Consider the following 12,925-nt stretch of genomic DNA (forward strand, 5'->3'; position numbering starts at 1 on the left):
CAAGAAACAAAATAGGCATTTGCCTATAATCCGGTTTCTAGTAATTTGCGTCGTCAGCACTTTCTAAAAAGCTAGGAGAAACAGTCGTGTACAATGCATGCAGCATGAACGCTGCCAGCCATGCTCTAGTAAAGAAAGACAGCGGCCGTAAATATCCTTTGCTCTTTTTTTTTTTTTTCAAAACGTGAATGGTGCTAGCACCCCAGGAAAATGCCATGAGATAGCTGTTGTAAGAACTTGTGCCACTAGCTAACAGATAGGATGGCACTATGAATATTTTTAGTCAAGAACATGCACAATTTATTACATCTTTGTTTTAAATTGTGCATTTCAAACAGAGCCAAACAGTAGATTGCACTTGACTCTCCGTGATGGTGGGTGCTCCGGAAGAGCACACCACGAAGGGTTGATCACATATGTAACAGTGATGAAATGCCTTTTTTGGCCGACTGTACCTTGGTCATACTTAATGTATTGGTTAACAATTAAAAGTAAGGGTTTATGGATGCTTCCCTTTATTATATGCAGCAGCTTTTATGCTTCAGTAATAAGTTTTCCTTAAAAGAAGTTTACATTTGCACTTTAGGAATCCTGAAATACAGTCGGCGACCGATTTTCCGGACTCCAAAAATTCGGACTTGTTGGATACTCCGGACTTCATAAATGCACCGTCAGGGATCCATAGAGCTAATGCATTGTTTCGACCGATTTTTCGGGCGAATTTGCCCCTGAAAGTTCGATTTTTCGGACTAAATCGCTCGTTTTGTGCCACGCCCCAAGCCATTGTGAACGCCGCCATGTTGGATTTTCCGTCGGCTTGGCTAAGCTTGGTCTTCAGATGCCTTTCCTGCCTCCGAAATCGGAATGCGCACGCCATATTTTAAGTTTCGGAGGCCGTGTTTGCTTTTTAAAAGACGCGGTGATGGATGCCGTTTTTTCGTCGTCGGTCAGCACTATCGTCCTCACATCGCACGGGGAGGAGGCGAAAGAAGGATTCTTTTATTGTCGTTGCAGCTTTTTTCAGTCGCCATTCTCCACGTGTTGTGTCGCGTAGCGTCGAGACGTTGTGTGCTTCGCAGCGGCTATCTGCGGCATCGAATTTTGTGTTCTCGGTGCCATGGCTCCGCTATCTGTGCCATCGCGGGAGCCAGGTGGTGTGAAGAAGCGTGGGAAGTATACGACCCTGACGATGGAGAAGAAAGCTGCCATAATCAAGCTAATAGAGAGTGGACGTTCGCAGCTAGATGTCGCTGGATGACGGTCGACGCCGGATGGCGGTCGTCGTTGTCGTCGGATGACAACGACGACCGCCTGCAGCCGTCGGAGATCGCCAACGCGGTGACAATTTTGTCGAGCGTTTATAGCGACGATGTCACCTTGGCGCAAATACGGGAACACCAAATTGCCTCCAAGCGTAGTTTGAGGCAAAGCAGCATCAAGGACTTTTTTAAACCTGCCTGATGCAATAAACTTCAGATTTGTGGCAAAAACGAATTTTTCGGACTGTTCGATTTTTCGTACTTTTTTTCGGTCCCCGCCAGGTCCGAAAAATCGGTCGGTGACTGTATTCATGTGTGTTGAATAGTTAGTTTTAGCCCTCAGCAGCTTTTATGCTTCAGTAATAAGTTTTCCTTAAAAGAAGTTTACATTTGCACTTTAGGAATCCTGAAATATTCATGTGTGTTGAATAGTTAGTTTTAGCCCTGAAGTAATAGTATATTAAAAACGATCTTTCCCCTGAAACTGCCATAAAAAACCAAATCAGTGTCGTGGCTACTGTCGTATACAAAAATATAAAAGCCATAGCAAACTTATTATCTAGACTAAATGATTCATAAGATGGGGCTCGCCACTTGAATATTGTATTTTGTCGGTATTGCTCACTGCGAGTGCGAAACATGACAGCAATCAGAAGGTAAAGTCATTAAGATTTGCACTACCAAGCTGAACATCAGAATGGGTCCCATAGATACTGAGCGGGCTCACAAAATTGACAGGTACGATGTTTCTAGAAACAGACCAAATATTGTTATGCTGTCTCATTTTAAGATGAAACAGCAGATTCTTTCAAATACTGAGCATTCAAAGGTTCCACCTAACACCCGGTTAGTGCATAAACAGTTGATTACATTTGGAAAGTCCCAGCAAAAGCCGTTTCAACTATGCTACAACAAGCTCAACCTAGACAACAAGACTTACAAGTACGATAATGAAAGACATAGCATTGTATCAACTTCATAGCTACCTGCTACCACATCTGCGAAACCAACCCTATGCTCTTTATTCTTTCTCTACACTAACATAAAAAGCACATCGAAGCGCAACGAGCTTTGTAATCTGCTCACTAGAACTGATTGCAAATTTGTACTAACTGAAATGTGGCTCAATTCAATCGTCCAAGACACAGAGCTCGGTTCGATCTTTCCAGATTGCAACGTCTTAACACATGACTATGAGGTTAAACAAGGTGGTGGCATTCTGATAGCTTTTTATCAAAACCTGTAATGCAAGATCATTAACATCACTTCACCCCTCAAGATGTTGTAAGATGTTGTTTGTGTTATGCACAGATATGTTCCCTCAAACCCTTATCTGTGTATGCTATCGGCCATCTGATGCAAATGCTTTTTTCTCGGTTCATTTCCACAAAGATTTGCAAACAATTGCTTCATTCTGTCATGCACCGTTGCTTCTCTGGTGACTTCAACTTCCCCGATATAACTTGGCTTGAACCTACCCTGACGCTAGCCAAGAGGAAGCCTGAAAGTACATTGATCAACTTGTGCCTCACTTTCGGACTAACTCGACTTGTATAAAATCCAACTCGTGTAAATGGGAAATGTTCAAACATACTTGACCTCATTTTATTGTCTCATCGTGACAGTGTATCTCCTGTAACACATTTTTCATGACTAAGCGATCATTCTGTATTACTTGCTGAACTCGCAAAAAAAAAGTTAAAACGAAAATGCTTTATGATAAAGGCGATTAAGACGATTATGATAACAGATAGCATCAATGCCATGCTGACCGATTTCTGTAGCCATTATATGACTGAATTTCCAAAGGATTTCCGAAATTGGACGCCTTTTAAGAACTAATAAAACTCGCAGATATGTTCATCCCAACCATTACCACTATAACAAAACGCCCCATCCCCATGGTTCGACGGCACACTAAAATGTCTAAACAACAAAAAGAAAAGGTTATTTCACTCAGCCAAATGCTGAATTTGTGCATTCGCTTGGAAGATACTCGGCACAATGGAGAAGAAGTTTAATTTATAGTCCCCAACTTATTTTATCCAGAAACACTGCCTATCATGCTACAAAATAACCTCAAACAGTTTCGGAAATATATTATCCCAAAGCCACATAAAACATTATCATTAGTGAATTACCTCATTATGGTCATTGTGGTGTTCCTATACCAGATCACAACGTAACCCATGTACTCAACACTGTTTTTGTCTAGCGTACTCACTTCTCAGCCCTGCACTCAGCTTCCTGAATGTCCTTAGCTAGACCACCCACCAGTGTCTGTATGTTTGAAGCAAAACGTTATTGTTAAACTAATTGAGGTGCTTAAGTTAACGTCCTCAGCTGGCATCGAGGTAATCAACTCTAAACTGCTAAAAGATGCTAAACACGCCACCGGTATGTTCTGCATCTTTCAGCAATCTCTGTCATCTGGAGTAGTACCTCAAGATTGGAACGTCGGCAAGATAATTTTAGCACTGAAAAAAGGCTCATCATATTCATGTAGTAACTATCGTCCCATTTCCCTCACCAGTGTCTGTTCCAAATTTATAGAGCATGTCATCTATTCTGATGTGGTAAATTTCCCAGCATCTTGTCATTTCTTCAATACTAACCAGCATGGTTTCCAAAGGTCATGTCTTGCGAAACGAAACTCTCTCTTTTCACCCATTGCATATCCTTTCACCTTGATTGAAATATACCCGTTTATTTCCTCTTCATACACTTTCAAATGGCATTCAGCAAGGTTACTCTTAAGCGGCTCTGTCTAAAGTTCGGACAATTTAATTTTAACACTTCTGTTTACAATTGGCTCTGTGATTTCTTAACCGCCAGCAATTGGTTTACGCTAACCAAAATGATCACCTGTTGTCTCCGGCATGCCACAGGGCATGGTCCTGGAACTGTTGCTTTATTTAATACACAATAATGACTTACCTAACGGTTGTATATCTAAAATTTGTTTGTTTGCTGGTTACTGTGTAGCTTATTGCTTTATACTTAATGCTGGCACCTCACCCTGCAGTTACCTTTCTCTCATAGAATCCTGGTGCTACAAATGGCTAATGTCTCTAAACATTAGCAAAACATCCCTCCAATTTTTTGTCATCAATCATCCATTTCCACTTTTCGTTGCGAATCATTCATTTCCACCAAATTGTACACAGTAGATCGCTTGGAAATAAGTGCAGTTTCATAATACAAATACCTTGGTGGTAACTTTGCAATAACCTCATTTGGTCCGTTCGCATTCCGAACGTCACAAACTCAGCTAATCACGCGCTTGGCTATCTGGATCGTAACCTGCGCCTTCTTCCTTCCCCGGTAAGACTACTAGCATACTCAACATTTGTTTGACGAAAACTTGAGTACACTTTCTCAGCGTGAGACCCGCATCAAACCAACATCTCATCCATGCTAGAATTCATACAAAATCGTGCAGCTAGGTTGGATCATTTGGACCATTCTTATTGCACCAGCATCACCAAACTGAAGTCATGTCGTCATCTTCAAACCCTTCAGCCGCGCTGCAAAACTGCAAGATTGTCTTTTTCGTAAGTTCTATAACCTGTGTCATTAGGCTGATATCGCACCTTTGTGCCGTTCTTCATCCCGTCATGACCATCCAAAAGCAGTTTATCCCTGGCAGCTCGTACGACCGCCTACGCGAAATCGTTCTTCATTCAGACTGTGAAGGACTAAAATCGTCTTCCTGCCGATGTGGTGCACTTCTCCAGCCATATATCCTTCAAGGCATCAGTCGAAACTTTCAGTTATGCCAACCCCTCGTCTTCTTGCCGATGTGGTGCACTTCTCCAGCCATATATCCTTCAAGGCATCAGTCGAAACTTTCAGTTACGCCAACCCCTCATGTAGTACCCCTCACAGGGTATTTGAGGAAGTACCGTATTTACTCGCGTAATCCTCGCACTCGCATAAGTCTCCCAACCCCCACAACCCCCAAGAAAAATACCATTTCTTTTTTCCTCGAGTAATTATCGCACCCCCGAAAACTGCCGCAAAAATGTCGTCTGCTCGTTTCAGCCACTGATGATGATAGCGCGCACCATTTGGCACCATCTCTTAAGCATCAAGCATACTATTGCACGCAAATTCAATCCAATCCAGGCCAAGCCGAAGTGGCCAGTGCGCATCGCGGCGTGTTTTGTATGCTGTGTCGGTAATCTAGGCACGTTATGGTGTGATACTGAAGCTATACGGCTGCTTCAAGTTCCAAGTGATAGATGACAACGGCACTAAACGACGGCAACAGGGCCGCCGGTAGGCCCTTCGGAGTCTACGAGTTTTTGTGATCGCTAATGGTGACGACAGCTGAAAGCCACCAAGACGCGTTGGGCCTGCCGTGGGCCTAAAACTGGGATTGATGGTAAACTTTATTTCGTCAGAACGAAACTGCAGACGATTCTGTTAAATAGCCATAAGCCCAATACTGACGTCCTACGCTTACCTTTTGAGCGCTCCTGTTGAGCGACGAACGCTACCATTACGCCCACAACGCCCACAAGCTTTGCGTATGGTATTATAATTCTCGACTATTTGCTTGCACTTTTTATGTCTCAAATAAATCTTGCCTTGTGTTGAACCTCTGCTTTTATTGTTGAGGTAACCCTTAATTAGTACTTCTCAAAGCTTGCTGTTAGTTGCTGGTGTGAGAATCCCGATTTGCGGCCACTTCATTTTTTTTTTTTTTTGCTCGGTGCGTTTTCGTGAAAAGTTCTCCACGCGTAATTCTCGCACCCCCCAACTTAGCATCGCTTTTTGGGCTAAAAAAGTGCGAGGATTATGCGAGTAAATACGGTAATAGATAAATGAATAAATATCTGGGCATACTAATACAATGCGCAATGGTAATTCTTGATTGTTGGGGCAAGTCCTCATCCTGTGGTCAACATAGATCATCAGCTGTTGTTAAGTAGGCTCATTGCTTTTATGGCAGATAATAAATTCTGCTCAAATGTCTACAATACCACTGTCGCACAATGAAAACACTGTCGTGCTACGAGAAGAATTTTGTATTTTTTGTGCATAGGGATTTAGTGAGTGCGTTTTCTTTAGGAAGGGTGTTGTGTATTTAATGTAAGTGCATTCTGGCAGTGGCGATAGGACAGGCGTATTAGAAGCGACTAGAAGCTTAATCAACTCTGCTTATGCAGGATAGCACAGAGCTCAAGAATGAGCTGGCCCGCAAAGAACAGCTGCTGCAGAAATACAATGAGAAAATTCACTACTGGCAAAGCCTACTGAATGACACAGCTAACGCAACAGGACAGCAGCCACAGCCACAAGCACCACAGGGAGGCGGAGCACAGCAAGGCATGCCTTCACAGAACCAGCAGTCTATGCCTATGGGCGGGGCAGCGCAAGGCCTGCCAGGTCCACTAGCCTACTTGGAGCGGACCACATCCAACATTGGCATGCCTGATCCCAGGAGATGAAGGCTGGTGGTACACCGAAGGGACTGAAGCCAGAAGGTAATGCTGTGTGTGAACTCCTGGAAACTGTCGCACACAGTGGTGAAACACAACTGACCAAGTGTACTATTATGAATATTGACCATTTTTGTCTGCAATCAACCCTCCGTTAGGCTATTGTTACGGTCTTGCTCCTTTGCCAACGTCAGTTTACTGCCGCCTGTAGCCAGTGCGCCGAAAGGGGTTGCGATGCTGCAAAATAGTTCTTTTTGCCGCCGGGTGTTGTGGCTCCATCAACGAAAAGGTGTATTTGGGGCGTCTTTTTATCACACATCAGTAATCATCCATCTCGCGCACTTACCTCACGTTATTGCTGCAGGCGCGGTACAGCTCAGTCACGATAGTGCAGCTATCTGCACTACACAGCATTATTGATTGGAAAATGGCGAGCCCAGTCCTTGAGAAAGGCAACGGAAGCAAGTGAGATAACGAGTATTACTGTGTAGTTGAAAAATGCCCCAAGTACTCCTATTTTTCTTAGGGGCTTGACCGGATATGAGAACAGGGGACAAAATTAAAGAGAAAGGTATAAAATCGGGGTCTTTCGAGCAAAAACAGGATGAATTGTGACCACCTAGACTGCTTTCAAAGTCTCTTAGACATAAGTACATGGGTGTTAAATGTTACGAAATCAAACCAATGGCCTCATGCTCACTAATCATCAATTGATTCATTGATATGTGGGGTTAAACATCTGAAAACCACCATATGATTATGAGAGACGCCGTAGTGGAGGGCTCCAGAAATTTCGACCACCTGGGGTTCTTTAACGTGCACCCAAATCCGAGCACACGGGCCTACAACATCTCCGCCTCCATCGGAAATCCAGCCGCCACAACCGGGATCCGATCCCGCAACCTGCGGGTCAGCAGCTTAGTACCTTAGCTACTAGACCACCGCGGCGGGGCTACTAATCATCAATGCGGGTACAAAAGCTTTTCTTTTTTTTAATAAAGTGCTACCACATAAACAAAAAATACAAAAGGTTTGTTCATGTGAATTGAACCCAACATCACAGTCGCAAGCTCAACTATTAGTATTATGCTTTCTGGTAAGTACAGATGGTGACAGTTTTTTTTTTTAATTTTCGTGTGGAATAACTGACTTTAATAACATTTGTACTGTTTCCAACCTAAATATATGATTGAGTAAAATATTACTGCTGCGAAAATGCGAAAAATTGCACCTCCTCATTATTCGATTTACATTCAAAGCTATGTAATCGTATTCAATTCGTATTCGAAAATTTTGATATTCGCACACCCCTAATAAAGTAGTAGTAGTAGAAAAATTTATTAGGTACTTAATCCAGACAGGCTAGAACTCCAGTGCCCCCGAGGAATATACAGGATGAAGAGCGAAGTCTGTCCGGCAGGGTGGTGCCATTATTCCAGGGCTCCACTGGCGCGAGCCATTCGTTCAGCTCTGTGGATCAGTCGCAGCTGATCCACCAGGGCTGCGCTAGACAGCAGCCCCTCCCATTCCTCCCATGTTCCATTGGTGTCGTGCTCTGCACACTCCCACGTGATGTGAAAGAGTGTTAAGGTGGCTCCACACCACGGGCATATGAAAACACTAAGGCAGATGCTCTTAGTGCTCCCAGGAAAGCTGTCCGCGTTGTTTGACGAGACAAACTGAGACTGGGTTCAAGCTTGCAGGCGCTGCACAACATAGCGCCAATACACCGCGGGCATATGAAAACACCAAGGCAGATGCTCTTAATGCTCCCAGGAAAGCTGTCCGCGTTGTTTGACGAGACGAACCGAGACTGGGTTCAAGCTTGCAGGCGCTGCACAACATAGCGCCAATAAACCAATTTTGTATTTCGCAAGTGCGCTTCTCCGCACTGCATATTTGATCAAGTAATTGTGGCACCTGTCGTGCTTCAAGTGGAAATGCAGTCCTATTTGAACGTGATGGAGCTTGTCTACTATGAGTGTTTACATCAAGAGAGACGATTTTCCACATCATTTCGTAAGCAAACCGTGCTTGAACAGGGTACTTTCACTGAATGACAAGCCAACTGCGTAGCAGGAAACCTAGCTTTACAATTTTGAAAAGGGTCTATAGTGCGAAGTTAACAGCGTCATGAAAAACTGCATCCGGAGGCCGAACAGCGCCGAGCACAGGCCGATGCATGTTGAAGCCAAATACGGCTCGCTTTCGATGACAGTCTGCATGCAGTGACTACTAATCCCTCCGTACTCAATACACACACGCACTACCCTGTTAACTTAAAACAAAACAGACAGTCAAGGGGGCGTGTGATTGAAAAACGACCTGCCGCGTGAGCATCTTGCATGAGAGCATACATCAGCATTTCTTGTTTTAGCAGCTTTCGTGTATCGCTATTTGATATACTGGGGCTGCCAAATAGGTCAATTTTATGAGCCATTTAACCTCATCACGATCAAATTTACGGTCGCGAGGCTCCCTCGCGGACTGTCTCTTTACACAGCCACTGATGAAGCAATTGTGCAAATCCATTGACATTGATTGATATGAAGGGTTCAACGTCTCAAAACCTCGATAGATTATGAGGGATGCTGACTGGGGATTTTGATACGCCTGTCCTATTTTTTTATTTCCGTGGAAATTCCTTTTTTTGTGTGTGTGTGTGTTATCATTCCTCGCGGCCGATGCCACGCAATCAGCAGCAGTTTTGCAGCAACACTAGCGAAACAGGAGTGTCGACAGTAAGCGGAAGAACGCCCCTTCTTTCCCCTCATGTTTCGGCACCACCATCCACATATCACGCTATCTCGGTTTTGAGGCTATTTGCCATGCGCTCGCATGTTCGAACTCATGTTGCTCACAATTGTACATTTTTATTAGATGCGAAGCAACTCTTTGACAAGCCTGTGTAACGCTGTCCCTCCGTCCGCACCGATCCTCTCACCGCAAGTGTTGAAGCAGTGCCGAGTAGCTCATGCCCTCCTAGCAGTGCGCGGTGACGTCTCTCTCCATTACCTGCCGCGCCCTTGCTGCGTGTCAGCCCTTTCTCGCTTCACCCGCGCCATCTCCCTCCATCTGTCAGCGTGAGCCGGCAGTCGGCGGGTACGCCGAGAGCCGACGAGCGCGCGCGCTGCTTGCCGCGCGATTGCGCCGACGGGCAGGACGCCGCCGCAGCATGCTTCCCACTAGTGTGCGCGTACCTTTCCAGGCTGTCGCCAGCGTTGCGAGGGTGGATGACGATATGTGGGGTTTAATGTTCCAAAACCACCATATTATTATGAGAGATGCTGTATTGGAGGGCTCCAAAAATTTTGACCACCTGGGTTACGAGGGTTAGCGAAGCCGATCGCGTTCGCGAATGGGGACCGCAACACTGACGAGGCGTGAGCCAGGGAAGCCGAACACAAGTGTCGCAGCGTCACAACGTGAAGCGTCACTACTCTAGTATATATTTTTTTGATGTCACATCAAAGGGGCCCTGCAACACTTTTTGAGCATGGTCAGAAAACGCTGCCTATTGATAGTCAAAGCTCCGGACAACACGTACGCAAGCCAAATATTATAGTGTATTATAGTGCAGCACGCGGCCTGGAATGCACAATAAATTCCCAAACTCGGCAAAAAAAATTGCTTTATGTTCTCTCGGCAAATCATGCTTCAAGCTCAAAAAGTCACTTGTCACAGCCATTGTATCAGCCATTCGCTGGCTGAATTAAGCAAGGCGCGCTCTGTCGTTACTGCGGCAGCCACAGGAAGCTGCGACTTGTCTTCGCGTGCAATTGCAACTGAAAAGCCGCATATTCGAAGAGAGAGAGACAAAAAAGAGAAAGCGCTCAAGGTTACCAGGTGTGCGTGACATATTTTCTTCCCCCGTGCCATCCCTCCAGGCTTAGCTTCCAGTGCTTTTGTCGGAACGAGCAGATTTGCAACTCCGTTGGTACTGTATGGATTCTGAAGATCTTTTTCGGTGGTGAATCCGTGAGGCAATAAGCTCCTTTAGGGAATCCATTCCATGACTACTTGAAAAACTGTTTCAGGGCCTCAATAATAATGAGATGCGTAGTAGCCAGAAATTATTTTAGGAGGAGAGGGGGGTTCAACCATACTTTGTATGTTCGTGCATGCATTTTTATGTGTGCATGTATGTAAAGCACAATTAAAAAATTTTGGAAGTTTTAACCCCCACCCTCTTTCTCCCCCTGGCTACGTCCATGCATGACTTTAGACTTCTGAGCTGCAATTGAAGAGTGGCGCTGCCAATGCAAATGTCGATTTATTTTCTTTGTTTCTAGTTAGGAGGGGAAGGAACATCCGCGCATGCGCCTGCGGCGGGAAGAATGGTGACAACGCCTGACATGCCGGCTCGAGCGATGCCAGCCCTCCTCGCGCACACCCGCACGCACGAATGAGCGCTCCTTCTTGTCTCACAATCACCGAGGCTTCAAGCGCCGCCGCCGTTTTGCGCTTCGTCGTCAGTGAGGCAACCGCATGGGACGATGGTCGAGCTAAAATGACAAAATTCAGGGCAAAATTCATAGGTTGTTGATGGCGAAAATCCCTTATATAGGGGTTGTCTCTCGCTGCCAATTAATAGATGTCACAAATACATCTGCATCTATGGAGTAACGGCGGGGAATAAGAAAAAAATCGTAATATCGGAGAATTTGTTGTATACAAATTTGTTATAGGCAGGTTTAACTGTTTAATAAAATTCAAGCCAGTTATAGCCAATTGCTAAAGCCATTTAAAACAATATGCATGTGCCATAAAGATTACATTTTTATAATTGGGTTGTGTGGAAAAAAGCTATAAAGCTGATGGGGTACACTGGCAGAGCTGCTGGTACTATACTTTACCAGTGCCCCTTCACAATTCTTCCTCGACTGCAGATTATGTTAGCTCGTTTAAAACTAAAAAAAAGGGGACCTCACCTAATGCATGACGTCGGAGGCACAGCTTTATTAAGTGAAGAACATATCTAAAATAAAGCTCTAAGCAGATGATTGCATTCTCTGTCAATTCCATTGACGATCATTACCATCCTGCACAATCACTCATGTCTTTTAGCAACTGGCGTGACATGAGGTAAATGAGCGTTAACCGCATTTAAACAGTTGCGATATCTTTTATCAATTGGCGCAACCCCTTATGACTATTCTCTACAAATATTTAGGAGTAATTCAAACAGAACATTTCTCATAGACTCGCCGTATTGATTATTTATGCAGTAATGCGCTAAAAAATTAAGTCATTTGCTCTACAAATGACTTAATTTCAGTTTAGTACCAAGTTCAGTACCATTTGCTCCTTGAGCAAATGGTACTGAACTGCTTTTATATAAAGCACTCATTCACCCCATTCTTGAATAAGCATCCACAGTCTAGTTCCCTTACAAACGTCGCAAAATAAGCTTTCTAGGTAACATTCAGCGAAAATCTATCCGTTTTACTTTTCATAGCTACGTATAGCTCCAAATTCTCCTCGACCTCAGTCTTTCAATCATTAATTCCATTACAACTCTTGTGATACCAAAATGAAGCTTTAACATTTTTATACAGAATCATTAACTTCTTCTCCGGCCTTTCTGATGATAACCTCATCACATTTACTGATGAAAGTTGTACTCGTAGTTGCCAGGCTTTGAACATTATAACACCTTTCTTGTGTACTAGAACTGTGGAACGCCCTGCCTGGCAATATTCGCTCATCACTAAAAGACTTCATAGTAGCTGTCAATGAACATTTTACTAACGTGTAATCACCTTAATTTTCACTTTTACAATGTTGCATGTGTTCTCACATTACCATTTGTATTCTTTGTTTGAATTTTTTTTTCTGTTGCATAGAATTATATAATGCCCCATTCCTGCTACAGCCCTGAATAGGGCTGTAGTATGTATAGATAAAAAAAATAAAACCGTCAAGTTTTCATGTGCTCTTGTGTTCAAAAGCTGCTTATTCCTGCAATTTTTAGACCGTAGATCAAATGTCTTGTCCTACACGCCAATGGGCACCTTACCCTAACAAAGCGTGTTGCCCACTGTCCTCCGTGTGTACGATAAGATGGTTTGTATCTCTAGCATCCTTGTTGAAGTCCTTCAAAAAATTGGGAGAGCATGCCTGACCTAGTATTTTTTCTTTCTTTCTACAGAAGGGTTGAAAAGCGAGCTAGTTGGTATTGATTCATACTGAAATATTGGCAGTGCAAACTAACAGAAT

At 44.0% G+C, this 12,925-nt stretch overlaps 2 protein-coding genes across 8 annotated transcripts in view; both read left to right on the forward strand.

Annotated features, from left to right (window-relative positions):
- Nucleotides 1–12,641, forward strand: part of LOC142784681 (mediator of RNA polymerase II transcription subunit 28-like) — a 30,163-nt gene extending 17,522 nt beyond the window's left edge. For 2 of the 3 annotated variants that reach the window (XM_075883159.1, XM_075883157.1), the window contains 2 exons: nt 6,434–6,751; nt 10,999–12,641. In XM_075883159.1, coding sequence (XP_075739274.1) covers nt 6,434–6,715 — 282 coding nt within the window. In that variant the 3' untranslated portion in view covers nt 6,716–6,751; nt 10,999–12,641. The remainder of the gene's footprint in view (nt 1–6,433; nt 6,752–10,998) is intronic. The other variant, XM_075883158.1, reaches the window with a different exon arrangement.
- The window catches only part of LOC142784684 (uncharacterized), a 285,299-nt gene that overhangs the window by 58,021 nt on the left and 214,353 nt on the right, over nt 1–12,925 (forward strand). The window lies entirely within an intron of this gene.

The sequence above is a fragment of the Rhipicephalus microplus genome, unplaced genomic scaffold, assembly GCF_043290135.1.
Source record: "Rhipicephalus microplus isolate Deutch F79 unplaced genomic scaffold, USDA_Rmic scaffold_15, whole genome shotgun sequence".
NCBI lineage: Eukaryota > Metazoa > Arthropoda > Arachnida > Ixodida > Ixodidae > Rhipicephalus > Rhipicephalus microplus.